This window comes from Salmo salar, chromosome ssa28 (assembly GCF_905237065.1).
Source record: "Salmo salar chromosome ssa28, Ssal_v3.1, whole genome shotgun sequence".
NCBI classification, from domain to species: Eukaryota; Metazoa; Chordata; class Actinopteri; order Salmoniformes; family Salmonidae; genus Salmo; species Salmo salar.
This window is the reverse complement of record NC_059469.1, coordinates 22,720,587-22,735,527: the sequence shown is the minus strand read 5'-3', so window position 1 is coordinate 22,735,527 and position 14,941 is coordinate 22,720,587. Positions and strand designations below refer to the sequence as shown.

Here is a 14,941-nt window from a genome sequence, read left to right as displayed (position 1 = left end):
ACATCGAGGGGGCCCCGGTGTATGCTGTTCGAGCCATCCTGGACTCGAGGGGTCGGGCGAGGGGCCTTCAGTACCTCGTGGAGTGGGAGGGGTACGGTCTGGAGGAGAGATGCTGGGTACCGGTGGAGGATGTCCTGGACCCTTCGTTGCTATGGGATTTCCACCGTCTCCATCCGGATCTCCCTGCGCCTCGTCCTCCGGGTTGTCCCCGAGGTCGGTGTCGGCTCGCTGCTGGAGCCGCGCATCAAGGGGGGGTACTGTCACGACTTCCGCCGAAGTCGGTCCCTCTCCTTGTTCGGGCAGCGTTCAGCGGTCGACGTCACCGGCCATCTAGCCATCGCCGATCCACTTTTCATTTTCCATTTGTTTTGTCTTTGTCTTACACACCTGGTTTCAATCCCCCAATTACCTGTTCATTATTTGACCCTCTGTTCCCCCATGTTTGTTTGTGAGTGATTGTTTCTATATAGGTAGGTCCGTTATTGTGGGCTCTGTTTTTGTATTACATTTATTATATGTTGAGGAAAATACTTTTATTTACTCCTATCTGCTGTCCTGCGCCTGACTCCTATACACCAGCTACACATAGACCTCCTGACACATCTGCTGAATATGTGTATGTGACCAATAAAAATTGATTTGATTTGATGACATTTTAACCAGGCAAGATGAAGTCATACTGCCCTGCATGGACAGGTATCATGACCTACAGTATAGTCCTCATACTCCACTCTAGACCTCGAAGGCAGTTCCACTGCATTTTTTTATAATTTCCCTCTAATCAGGGACTGATTTAGACATGGGACACCAGGTGCATGCAATTAATTATCAGGTACAACAGAAAACCAGCAGGCTCTGGAACTTGTAGGGTAAGAGTTGAATGCCCATGGCCTACAGCCTTGTGATAAGAACAGTTAAGGTCATACCATTATCAAGTGTTTAGACCCAGTAGCAAGATTGACTTGTTAATTTGGAATTTCCACTGAGTCATTTGCATGCCTGACCAGTGACCATGCACAAACAAACTCCCTTGTACACAAGCTCATACTGTATGCAGACCCAACACAGATATTCCAGATATTCCATAGGAACATCACACAATAACAAAATCATACAGCTGAACCTTTGGAAATTTCACCAATACACATTGTGCACATTCTCCGTTGAGGTTACCTACTGTACATGGGCTTCATAGATTGTTCAAAATTGAATGCTGACATGTTATGCAGGGAAAAGGTCTACCTCTTTTCCAGAGATGAAAAGCAGTTTACATACACTTAATCATACAAATAGCATGCCTTCAACAAAGCCTGTTCCTAACCAGTGATGAAGTATCCACTAATTTAGTCACTCATTTTTTTTAAAGAGAGACCTGGCCAAAATAGCAGCATACAAAGTTTCAGACACATTTACAACACAAAACACAACGCAATAATAATATTATAGACTCGTTATTTCATAGAAGGGTGTTTGAAAACATAAAATTCAATGTCGATGAATTTGGTTATTAACATGATGGCCTCCGTTTTGGCGAGGGAGGGAGGCCTCCATAAATGCACAAAAAGAGAAATCAACTTCAGCACCATGGACAGCGCCTGCACACATTCGAGTCAAGATTTCTGATATGTTTTGTTGTGACCATACACATATAATCTATAGAAGTGGCTTAGAGCCTCTAACTCTCACAATTTGACTGTTAAAAGCATGGTATTGTGATGCAATAATGTTTATGATAATTTTGAATGTTCTATCAACTGATGCTGGAATGCCATGGTAATGTAGAATATACATTCAAATTATGCTAAATGAATGCCTTTCTTGTAATGTCGATTGATGGAAATGGCTGCCAGTCAACTCGAATGAGTCTGAAAAAGCTCCTAAAGGTTGCAAAATATATTTTTGGGAGCTCATCGCCAAATGGGGAAACACAGCAGACACTAGATACATCTGACAACGATGGAGATAATCTGGACGACGCTGACAATAATCTTGATGTGCCTCAGTGCCATAGGCCTACTGGTGTGGTTCAGATGTCCAAGACAGTCTCTATGGTGATTTTCTCTAGTCCTCCTTCAACTTTTTACAGACCATGAGACTGAAGGGTCAACTGAAGATCTCTGAAGAACTCCTCACTGACATTTCTGTAGAATTGGACAAATGTGGACAGCCGCTGCCCAAGTCCATACAGAGACTTCAGTCTGAACCGCCACCATCCACTACACCAACCAAGCCTATCCAGACTGAACCGCCACCATCCACCACACCTACCAAGCCGATCTAGACTGAACCCCCACTCCCACGGGAGTCTCAATGCCAACCACTGTTGAGACAGCGTGGAGCCGTGAACTTTACATGAACCTTTCAAGAAAGCCCGGAGTAGTGCCCGAAAGTATGTGGAAGTGGATAATCATGGAGCTGATTTGATGCCATATAAAGCCAGCGCTCCTTATTCGCGTCTTCTCTCTGAGAAAGCCGCCTTTGCCGTAGAGGAAGGAGAAAAAGGTGCAGATGCACAATTTAGCTGTCCGTGTTTAACTTTGACACCAGCCATCAAAGAGCGAACATACAGTCCCAGTCAAAAGTTTGGACACACCTACTGATTCAAGGGTTTTTCGTTATTTGTACTATTTTCTACATTGTAGAATAATAGTGAAGACATCAAAACTATGAAATAACACATATAGGATCATGTAGTAACCAAAAAAGTGTTAAACAAATCAAAATATTTTATATTTGAAATTCTTCAAAGTAGCCACCTTTTGCCTTGATGACAGCTTTGCACACTCTTGGCATTCGCTAAACCAGATTCATGAGGTAGTCACCTAGAATGTATTTCAATTAACCTCTATGTGCTAGGTGGGTCCCACCTACGCAACAGCCAGTGTAATCCCGTGGCGCGATATTCAAATACCTTAGAAATGCTATTACTTCAATTTCTCAAACATATGACTATTTTACACCATTTTAAAGACAAGACTCTCGTTAATCTAACCACACTGTCCGATTTCAAAAAGGCTTTACAACGAAAGCAAAACATTAGATTATGTCAGCAGAGTACCCAGCCAGAAATAATCAGACACCCATTTTTCAAGCTAGCATATAATGTCCCATAAACCCAAACCACAGCTAAATGCAGCACTAACCTTTGATGATCTTCATCAGATGACACTCCTAGGACATTATGTTATACAATACATGCATGTTTTGTTCAATCAAGTTCATATTTATATCAAAAACCAGCTTTTTACATTAGCATGTGACTAGCATGTGACTAGCATTCCCACCGAACACTTCCGGTGAATGTACTAAATTACTCACGATAAACGTTCACAAAAAACATAACAATTATTTTAAGAATTATAGATACAGAACTCCTTTATGCACTCGCTATGTCCAATTTTAAAATAGCTTTTCGGTGAAAACACATTTTGCAATATTCTGAGTAGATAGCCCGGCCATCACAGGCTAGCTATTTTGACACCCACCAAGTGTGGTACTCACCAAACTCCGATTTACTATTAGAAAAGTTTGATTACCTTTGCTGTTCTTCCTCAGAATGCAATCCCAGGACTTCTACTTCAATAACAAATGTTGGTTTGGTTCCAAATAATCCATAGTTATATCCAAATAGCGGCGTTTTGTTCGTGCGTTCAAGACACTATCCGAAGGGTAAAGAAGGGTGACGCGCCCGACGCGTTTCGTGACAAAAAAATTCAAAATATTCCATTACCGTACTTCGAAGCATGTCAAACGCTGTTTAAAATCAATTTTTATGCGATTTTTCTCGTAAAAAAGCGATAATGTTCCGACGAGTCGTTGTTTTCGTTCAAAGAGAGAGAAAGTAAACATGGTGTTGGCTCGTGCATGCGCCTCCAGTCTCATTGTCCTCAGATCGACCACTATCCAAATGCGCTACTGTTTTTCAGCCATGGCCTGCAAAGTCACCATTCATCGTTCTGGCGCCTTCTGAGAGCCTATGGGAGCGTTAGAAAATGTCACGTTATGCCAGAGATCCCCTGTTTTGGTTAGAGATGATCAAGAAGGCCAAGAAATAGTCAGAGAGAGCGCTTCCTGTTTGGAATCTTCTCAGGTTTTGGCCTGCCAAATGAGTTCTGTTATACTCACAGACACCATTGAAACAGTTTTAGAAACTTTAGGGTGTTTTCTATCCAAATCAAACAATTATATGCATATTCTAGTTACGGGGCAGGAGTAGTAACCAGATTAAATCGGGTACGTTTTTTATCCGGCCGTGCAAATACTGCCCCCTATCAACACGTGTGCCTTTTTAAAAGTAAATTTCTGGAATTTCTTTCCGGGATCGGACCCTTTTTTTCCATTTTCGTCTAAAATGACATACCCAAATCTAACTGCCTGTAGCTCAGGACCTGAAGCAATGATATGCATATTCTTGATACCATTTGAAAGCAAACACTTTGAAGTTTGAGGAAATGTCGGAGAATGTCGGAGAATTTTGAGGAAATGCCAAACCTAATGTCGGGGGAATATAACACATTAGGTTTGGTAAAAGATAATGCAAAAGATAAAAACATGCATTTTTTATTTTTTGCAATCATCTTTGAAATACAAGAGAAAGGCCATTATAGCACTTAGGAGTCGAGGCTCAATTTAGACTTTGGGCACTAGATAGCAGCAGTGTATATGCAAAGTTGTAGACTGATCCAATGAACCATTGCATCTCAACATCAACTGTTCAGAGGAGACTGCATGAATCAGGCCTTCATGGTTGAATTTCTGCAAAGAAACCACTACTAAAGGACACCAATAAGACGAAGAGACTTGCTTGGGCCAAGAAATGAACATCAGACTGATGAAATTCTATCCTTTTGGTCAGAGTTTAGGTTACAACCGCCATGTCTTTGAGAGACGCAGAGTAGGTGAACGGATGATCTCCGCATGTGTGGTTCCCACCGTGAAGCACGGAGGAGGCGGTGTGATGGTGTGGGGGTGATTTGGTGGTGACACTGTCTGTGATTTATTTAGAATTCAAGGCACACTTAACCAGCATGGCTACCACAGCATTCTGCAGTGATACACCATCCCATGTGGTTTGCGCTTAGTGGGACTATCATTTGTTTTTCAACATGACAATGACCCAACATACCTCCAGGCTGTGTATGATCATGAAGGAGAGTGATGGAGCATTGCCTCAGATGACCTGGCTTCCACAATCACCTGACCTCAACCCAATTGAGATGGTTTGGGATGAGTTGGACCGCAGTGAAGGAAAAACAGCCAACAAGTGCTCAACATATGTGGGAACTCCTTCAAGATTGTTGGAAAAGCATTCCAGGTGAAGCTGGTTGAGAGAATGCCAAGAGTGTGCAAAGCCGTCATCAAGGCAAAGGGTGGCTACTTTGAAGAATATCAAAACTAAAATATATTTTGATTTGTTTACTACATGATTCCATATATGTTATTTCATAGTTTTGATATCTTCACTATTATTCTACAATGTAGAAAATAGTAAAAATAAAGAAAAACCCTGGAAATAGTAGGTGTTTCCAAACTCTTGACTTGAACTGTATGTCCAGCTATCCTTCGGGTCCAGTATACATGGCTGCTCTGCAGGAGCGATTTTGGACACTTTGGCCAGAGGAGACATCTCTGAGACCATTCCTCCTTATGATGGATTCTACCGCATTGGTTTGAATAATATGGGACAAATTGTTGTTTACGAGGAACCCATCAGGATTCCACTGGAATCTATGTGGACGAGGAATCCTGACCCTCACCATGGTCAGATGTCTTTCAACGATGCGCACAGCCGACAACACCTTTACACTACCGTCTTCTCAAGAAAAGGGAAAATAAGGTTTCTTTGACATCATCATTTTTAGTTTTTCACAAAGGTATCTTCAGAAAGTGTTAAACAGGATGGGTCAGTGAAAATGGTGGAGCTCATTGGTTGAAGGTTCTTGTTGATTGCATGGGAGTTATTTTGGTTATTTTTTTTACAAGGAAAGTTTCACTACTTCATTAACTATACTACATATAAGACTGGCTTTAAGAGTCAGGCTGGTTCCCAGACTTGCCCTCTACACGATCATCAGCAGACTCCATCACCATCATCTACCATGCTCTGACCAGTTATCTCCATTCAAGCCATGAACTGACTCTCTTTATCTTCAGAGGACACAGCTTTCAATGACTTGGCCTCTATTGGTTGACCTGTCATGATGCTGTATATTGCTTGTTTGATTTTTGCTCTGAGACTCTATGAAAAGTGCTATAGAAATGCAATTTATTATTATTATTATTATTCATATTCATATTAAATGTGGGTCTTTCTATAAGTTAGGGTGCCAGTGATGATATTGGAGGCCATTAACTTTGCCAGGCAATAAATATGGATCTAACATTTTATGCAATCACATCTTAGATAGAGATCAGGAACAAGCTAATTTTCTGATTGAGATTCAATCTACTTGGCGTTTTACAGCATCTACAGGACCAGTTTTATTACTGTGGGTTAAAATATACCACAACTTTAGAAAAGAGCTAGCTATGGCTACAGGAGAGGAAATGGTAAAGAGGGAGCAGGAGTTGACTTACAATCCACATCACACAATTTTGTATCTTTGTAGTTTCAAGACATAGGGCCTAATGTATTTTCAATAGATCTGATATGGAGTCTAGCCAGGAGATATTGGGGAATATGTCTAATAAATAGCCTACCTGGAATGATTAATGCACCTCTGCACTACAATGTATGTAAAACAACTACTGCAGCCTAGTATGTGGTCAAATGTTTTCATTAAGGCCTAGGTTGTTGTGGACACCCCACAAATAGGTCAAATTCACGAGATAATATTCAGACTTTACTATTATGATACTATATCAGAGATGGTATAGAATCTCTGACTATACCTACCAGATGCAAATGTTTGGTTCCAGATGCGTGTACGTCACATTACTGTAGTTTTGTTAAGCCAATATCGATCTAGTGGTTTACAGTGCCCTCATCTGTTCAGAGCTTCCACTGCATCTTCACACAAAGGATACACCCCCAAGTCATGCTGCATCCCTGGCTGCAACCAACAGAAGTTGATTTAAAAGCTATTTTGTTACATTTTAACAGTAACTATTCAACTGAAAACAGCATGGCTAGCCACACCTTTACGTTAGCTCACACAAAACATGGTATGGACATGTTTAGCGTTGCTAGCCGCCTAAATGTATTTAGATGTATGTAGTTCTGTCCTTAAGATTCAGAGATTCAGTGTTTAATAGTCACCTGTACATGGTTGCAGGTGTGATTGCAGGGTACAGTGAAAATCTTGTAGGACTAAGTGAAATGAAATAACGTAAATGGTAACAAAAAACAACACAAATATAAATAGCACTATATGCATCATAACTGTAGCAGTGATGAATAAATACATGTCAATAGGGGTGGAACAAGAGCAAAGACTGTTTAGAGGGTGTGGGGGAATGACCATAGCGGAGCAGCATGACCATTGAGGGGGGTTTGAGGACCAAGCTGTTCTTGTCTATGTTCTGTATTAGCCTATGTCATATATTTTATGTTTGTGTAGACCCCATGAAGAGTAGCAACAGCTAACGGGGATTCTAATAAAATAGTGATACTAGAGAAAGAGACGAAGCTAGAAGGTTTATTCCGCACCAAAGCTGTCTACAAAACTAAGCCCATGAAGTGAGGATTTTCTGTATGGAGGTCAATGATTGTTGAATTTGGTCAACACTTTTTTATTGCTAATTTGCTACGTGCGGCTTATTTGGTCGAATATAAGTATTAAAATCCTTCGGGTGTTACGAGTGTACTTATAAGTGCACGGCAACCATCTGCCCGCTCATTTGCTAGAATGTTCCCATCTGGTCTCGCCTCCACCGCCTGCCTTCCGACTTTGTGGACAACATCTCCCATTGTTATGTCGGAGACACGAGCAACATCGTCATTGTATCCACAATTTCTGCTAATACTAAAGATTGAACAAGGACGTGTCTAACACCCCGAAATCAAACACAGTAAAACTGAAGTCAGAGATTACCAAATTCCCAATTCTTTTAAATCCGCATTAGGTTTAGCCAGCCTGTGTGTAGTCTGGTTTAACCATGTGATGAATAGACTCCATGATTCGGACTTGAGCGAGTTCCCGACATGACGCGATCAAACAACTCGGAAATCTCAGACTTCCAACTTCACGACTGGGAAAAATCGTTCTGAACGGTCATCCAACTCGGAATTCCAGTTCGGAAACGCGGGCGTACTGAAAATCACGTAAATCATGATTTGACCTCGTTTTAATTCGAGTTCCCAGTTGTCATGAAAGCACCAACTGTGTCACCCCTTTGTCTGTTGAAATCTAGTACCGACTAGCATGTGAACGCTGCAACACTGGCATTGTTTGTCCCACTCTGCTCGCCGTAGCTTAATACTCTGTCGCTCATTTTGCTCCACGTCGGCTGCACATGCGCGCTACACTGGTCACCTGCAAGAAGAGACGAGTAACCAGGAATAATACTAAATACAGAAATTACATTACAATAAAATACATTTCGCTTGGAAGTAACAACATCTGGGTGAAAAGATGTTCAAGAAACTAAAGCAGCAAAAGATAAACGAGGAGCAATTGCCGCAAAGGAATGCGCAGTCACCGCAACAGGCCCAGGTTGGTATAGGAGTTGTCAAACTCAGCTGTTCGAACTATGTCATGGTAGCTAGGGCAGAAACAAGTATTTTGATTTGCCTAGCTAGCTAGATTACTAGTGCGCTAGGCTAGTTGGTTTGCTACCTTAATGTTTTCGCTAAAACACAACAACCATAGCCACATTCAAATGTCTAGTATCTTCCCACTATTCTGCAAAACGACTAAGTTGCTAGCTGCTCAGAACCGAAAGTGTGGCGATTCCCTAAAATCACGTCAATTCGATACAGTTACAACCGGAAGTGACCCCTTTTGTTGCAGGTTAGCAGAATGCCTAATTATCCTAATCTACTGCGTAATACCGCGTCAAAAACAACTGGGTACTCGGAAATCTCAGACTTCAGTGTGTTCAAGGCCACTAGGAACATGGACGAAAACAAGCTCGGACTGGGAAAAATCTTTTGAATGGTCCTCCAATTTGGAATTCCAACTCTGGCAGAGTTCTGACCTGAAAATCGCTGACGTCATGATTTTCCGAGTTCCCAGTTGTCTTGAAAGCAACATATGTTATTTTAACCACAGAGGTATAATAAGAACTCCTAACCTGCTACTAAACGTTTAAAGCCAGTGATATTTTTTTTATCGTTTGGAGTGTGAAGTCCTGTGTAGGTGTTTGAGCAACACTGGGCTGTGACATGAGCAGAGAGGAATGGAAAGGTAGCTAGGGGGGTTAGGAGTTGAGAATGGGAAGAAGTGGAGTGGTAAAAGGTGGAGGTAGAGTAGTGAGAGTAAAGGTTAAGAAGATGAAGCCTGAGGAGCCTTTGCAGGTCTTGTTGGGGGACAGTAGTGATAAGGGAGGTTCGTTTTCAGTGTTGTACTGAGAAGTGGAGTTCAAGGTGTTGATGAAATTTAATGATGAGGGTAGAGTCATGGCGGTCCGATCGTGTTGGCTAGGGAGTTGGAGAGTAAAGTAGGAGAGGTTGTGTATGCTAAAGTTCTTTGTGATGGAAGTTTGGTGGTGTGTATCAATGTTAAACAGTATGAGAAGGCGCTCAAACTCAAGCAGGTTTTTAAACGTGCGGTGGATAGTAGCATACCGGATCAAACTGGACGGCAGTGGGTGAAGGGAGTTATTAAAGGAGTTCCAGAAATTGTTAACGTGAAGTAAATAAAGGACCACTTGAAGGGAGGCTCTCTTAATGAGGCAAAGTGCCTTCAGATGATACGAGATGGGAAGAAGGTGGATAGCCTGTCAGTGCTACTAAACTTTAAGGATCAGGTACTGCCAGAAAAACGTAGGATTGGTTATGAGTTATCATGTGCGAGCTTATGTTCCGAAACCATTGTTACAATAACTGTCAAAAGGTTTGGGCATGTGGTGGCAGTGTGTAAAGGATGGGGAATCTGGAGACTGGGTCCAGTTAAAGTGCTGTAACTACTATCAACCCATAGTGTGGCTTATGGGGGTTGTGCAGTGATGAAAAGACAGGTGTAAGTGCAGCAGGTGAGGAGTGAGCGTAAAATCTCCAATGCAGAAGCAGTGAAGTAGTTCACACAGAAACAAGCGGGGAACCTAGAAGAGCAGGTATTCCAGGATAGGTCGGGTTGCAGGTTGGGCGTGATGTAGTGAGCAGAATGGGGGAGAACACAAGACTGGCAGGAGACATGAGGAAGGTTGTTACATTTGTGATAGCAGCAATCAATTGCACATAGAAATTACAATCTAAGACTTAAGAAGATACTGATCGTAGTGGAGCAGGCAGTGAAGTATCTTGGGATCACAGGACTGACGTGGGAAAATGTACAGGATGACCTCAATAAGATTGAGAATCATTCTAGCCAGGAATCATTTATTGGTTAATTGTCATAATGATGTTAATCCTTCAATGGAATGCCAGAAGTTTGATGGCTAATGGGCAAGAGTTCAAACAACAGTTTCTTGAGGAGTTACCAGCCAAAACTGATGTGATATGTCTCCAGGAGACATGGCTTAAACCTACTCTAGATTTTTTTAATACAAGGTTATGTTGCAGTCTGTAGAGATAGGGGAGGAGGGGGGTGTGCTACCTTTATAAAGTGGGAGATCCCATATAGGCATGTGGGAGAGGGAGTTGAAAAGGAGTATGTAGTGGTTGGGAGGGGAGAATATGCTCATAGTGAAATGTTATAATCCCTGTAAGAGAGTTGCTGGTCCTTGGGAATGTAGAAGGTTAAGATGGGAGACGGGTAATGTGGTGTGGGGATTTTAATGCTCATAGTACGCTCTGGGGAAGGGTACGGATAGATGTAAATGGACAAGTGTTGGAGGAACTACGTGATGAGAAAGGGCTTGAGTCTAAATGACAGCCGGGGAACCAGGATTGACCCAGTAACTAGAAATGAATCTGCTCTGGATCTTACTCTGATCTCAAGTTCACTGGCAGGTAGATGTAGTTGGGAGGTTTTGGAGGAATCTACAGGGGGTAGTGATCACTATCCTATCATGTCTACTGTGGAAATGAGGGTGGAAAATTCAGTAGGACATTCCATTTTTGTTAATTGAACCTTTTATTTAACTAGCCAAGTCAGTTAAGAACAAATACTTATTTACAATGAAGGCCTACACCGGCCAAACCCGGACGATACTGGGCCAATTGTGTGCCGCTCTATGGGACTCCCAATCATGGCCGGTTGTGATACAGCCTGGATTCGAAACAGGGTCTCCATAGTGAAGCCTCTAGCACTGAGATGCAGTGCCTTAGACCACTGCGTCACTCAGGAACCCAAATGGATTGAGGAGATGGATATTTGGGAAAGCAGAGTGGGGTCAGTTTCAGGACTTGAGTGAACAGGAGGTATCTCAGGTTGATCTCAATTCAGTGAATGATAGAGTAAGAGGTGCAATAGTAAGGGCTGCAAGCCAAGTGATTCCTATGGGTACAGTAGGGCGAACGAGTAACTCAGTTCCCTGGTGTAGAGAAGCTGTGAAAGGTAGGAAGCGGGCTTTCAGAATGTTGAAAAGGTCCCATAATTTCCAGCACCGGATTCCGTATAAACAAGCACAAGCAGTAGTAAGGAGGATCATTAGGACAGCTAAGAGGCAGGATGACTCCTGTAGGAGAGGTTTGGGGGATGATTTAGAAGATGAGTAGGGTCAGATGAGATTGGGATCTCCCTGTGCTGAAAAGTGGGGAGATGGTTGCAGTGAGAGATATGGAGAAGGTAGAGATGTTAGCCCAGGCATTTGTGAAGATGCACAGCTCAAATAATCTGACAGAAGAGGGGCAGCGTGGGAGAGAGAGGGTCAGAGGAGAACATCTGGAGGTCCTGGATCAGAGAGCGATGGTGGAGGATGCATTGAATGCCCCTTTTATGTGGGCTAAGATGAAGAGAACTTTAGATTAAGCTGGGGTAGCATATCCTGGGAGGATGAGATGTTACATCATGATGGTTCGTCTCAGTGACACTGCAATGGGGAAAGTATTGTGCCTTTACAATAAGGTGAGGCAGGAAGAGAAACTGCCTGGAAGTTGGAAGCAGGCTTTAGTGGTGCCGATGCTGAAACCAGGGAAATACCCTACTAATCCTTCAAGCTATAGGCCGATAGCATTCACATCTCATGTATGTAAAGTTATGGAAAGGATGATAACAGAAAGGCTGACTTACTTTCTGGAGAGTAGAGGACTAATGTCATCAGATCAAAGTGGGTTCAGAAAAGGCAGGGGAACGATGGATCCGGTACTGTGCCTTGAGTCAGTCATACGGAAGGCACAGGCAAATAAGGAGGTGGTAGCTGTTTCCTTCGATGTAGAGAAGGCCTGATATGACGTGGAAGGATGTCAGGGGGGTTGGAGGAAAGGTTTTTCTTTTGGCCGATCAATAGAAGTGAGGGTGCGGAGCTCTTTGTCAGAAAGCTTCGAGGTAGATAATGGTAACCCCCAGGGAACTGTCATTAGTCCTTTGTTCTCTATTATGATTGACCATGTGTTATCCTAGGTGAGACCTGATATTGGGAGGTCATTGTTTGCGGATTACTTGGCACTGTTGAAGAGAGGGAGAAATATTACCCATACAGCCAGGAAAGTTCAAGAAGCTATTAGTGAAGTTGATCAGTGGTCCCTCAGGTGGGGCTTTGAATTTTCAGTTGAGAACACCGTTCTTTTTTTCTACTTGAAGGTTGTGGAGGAAATATACTTGAAGCTGTATGGAAGGAATCTGGAGAGGGTGGGAGGGTTTAGGTTGCTGGGGGTCTGGGTTGACACTCAAATGACATGGACAGAGCATATTAATAACAGTAGATCTCAAAGGAAAGAAAATATTGAATATGATGCGTTGCCTGTCAGGAATGGAGTGGGGGGCAGATAGAATGGTGTTAAATGCTATATATAGCGCTGTTAAGGTCCTCACTGGATTATGGAAGTGTAGCATATGGATTAGCAGCTCAGACATCTTTAAAAGAAAAAAAGAAGCTCGATGTAATCCAGTGCCAAGCCCAAAGAATATGTTGTGGAGCACTCAGGACATCCCCAGTGGCAGCGATGCAGGTAGAGTTGAGAGAGTTGCCGTTAAAGTTAAGACAACAACTAACCATGACATATTGTATAAATCTACAAGGACATAAGGTTACACATCCTAAATTAAAGGTACTCCTATGGTGCTGGGAATACTAACAAAATCCGAATACAAGTTTTGGGTGGATAGTCAATGGCATGGCGAGAGAGATGGGGTTGTTTGGGAGGGAGTTTAGCCCCTCTGTGGTTCTTCCTGCTATCCCACCTTGGTTGCTCCCTCAGCCAGTGATAGATTTAGGATTGCTTGAGAGGGTAAGAGCTATTGAGGAAAGAGTAGATTTAGTTGTAAGTGAACATTTTAAGAACACAATACTATGCTTTCTTGAACATATTCACATATGGATCTAAGGACCCCAAACAGCTTTTAGTGTTCCTGAGTTTAAGGTGGCAGTGACAAAAAGCAATGGATCATTTATCTGTTTACACAATGGAGTTCATGGCCATACTCTTTGCTGCAGAGTGGGTGGAGGAGGTGAGGCCAGGCAGGGTAGTTATCTGCTCTGATTCCTGTGTCGCACTGATGAGCTTAAAACCATTTGTGTCTCGGAGCAGACAGATGTGTTGTATGAGGTTTTGCAGTGCTTGTAAAGGGTAAGACAGATGGGGATGTTTTTGATGTTCCTCTGGGTACCAGCTCATGTGGGAGTAGAATTATTATTTATTTTTTTGTTGATATATATATTTTTTAAACATAACCTTTATGTAAGTAGACAATTCAGTTAAGAACAAATTAGTATTTACAATATCGCCAAGCAGGCTCTTAAACATCCTAATGTTGAGATGGAATTGTCAATCAGTAAAGCAGAAGCAAAGGGGTTGGTTAAAAACAAATGGCGAGAGTTGTGGAAAAGGGAGGGAAACAGAAAACACCTGTATAAGGTTCAGGAAAAGGTGGGGGTAGGGAGGTCCTCAGGCTGAGCGACAAGGGCGAAAAGTGTAGTCACAAGGCTTCGACTGGGACATACAAGGCTCAATAGTACATTTGAAATTGGTGGGGACATATCCAACTGGGAGTTGTAATCATTGACAGGTGGAGATGGAGACAGTGGAACACATTCTATTTCAATGCCAGAAATATGGGAGGGAAAGGGAGCGATTGTTATTATATTGGAGAAATAATGTGGTTGAAGAGCCAAGATGAAGTGAACTGCTGGGGAAATCTTCAGGGGATGTAGTATTTAATTATGTATTTTGTTTCCTTGATGCAAGAATAGACCTTCCCTGTCTCTGGTCCACACTCCAGTCCAGTTGGTGGCGGTAATACACCTTAAAGTTGGTTGCCAACCGCTATTAAAAAAAATCCACAGAAGAAGAAAGGGCCTCCTGAATGGCGCAGAGGTCTAAGGCACTGCATTGCAGTACTTGAGGTGTCACTAAAGCCCCGGGTTTGATCCCAGGCTGTGTCACAGCCGGCCTTGACCGGAAGACCCATGAGGCGGTGCACAATTGGCCCTGCGTCGTCTGAGTTTGGGGAGGGTTTGGCCGGCCGGCGCCTGCAAGCTGACTTAGGTCACCAGTTGGACAGAGTTTCCTCCAACACATTGGTGCGGCTAGCTTCTGGGTTACGCGAGCAGTGTGTCAAGAAGCAGTGTGTCTTGCCAGGGTCGTGTTTTGGAGGACGCATGGCTCTCGACCCGACTCCGTAGCGGAGTTGCAGCAATGGAACAAGACTGTAACTACCTATTGGGCATCATGAAAATGTGGAGAAATGGGTAAAAGTACAACAAAGAAAGAAAGAAGAATGCTACGGAAAGTCACTTC

General features: G+C 42.8%; 1 protein-coding gene across 5 annotated transcripts in view; it reads left to right on the top strand.

The window, feature by feature from the left end:
• Positions 1 to 8,043: 8,043 nt before the first annotated feature.
• golga4 (golgin A4) overlaps positions 8,044 to 14,941 on the top strand; it is a 54,986-nt gene continuing 48,088 nt past the window's right edge. Inside the window, exon 1 of one of the 5 annotated variants that reach the window (XM_014180011.2) lies at positions 8,044 to 8,654. In XM_014180011.2, coding sequence (XP_014035486.2) covers positions 8,574 to 8,654 — 81 coding nt within the window. In that variant the 5' untranslated portion in view covers positions 8,044 to 8,573. The remainder of the gene's footprint in view (positions 8,655 to 14,941) is intronic. The other 4 variants (XM_014180010.2, XM_014180012.2, XM_014180014.2 and 1 more) reach the window with 4 other exon arrangements.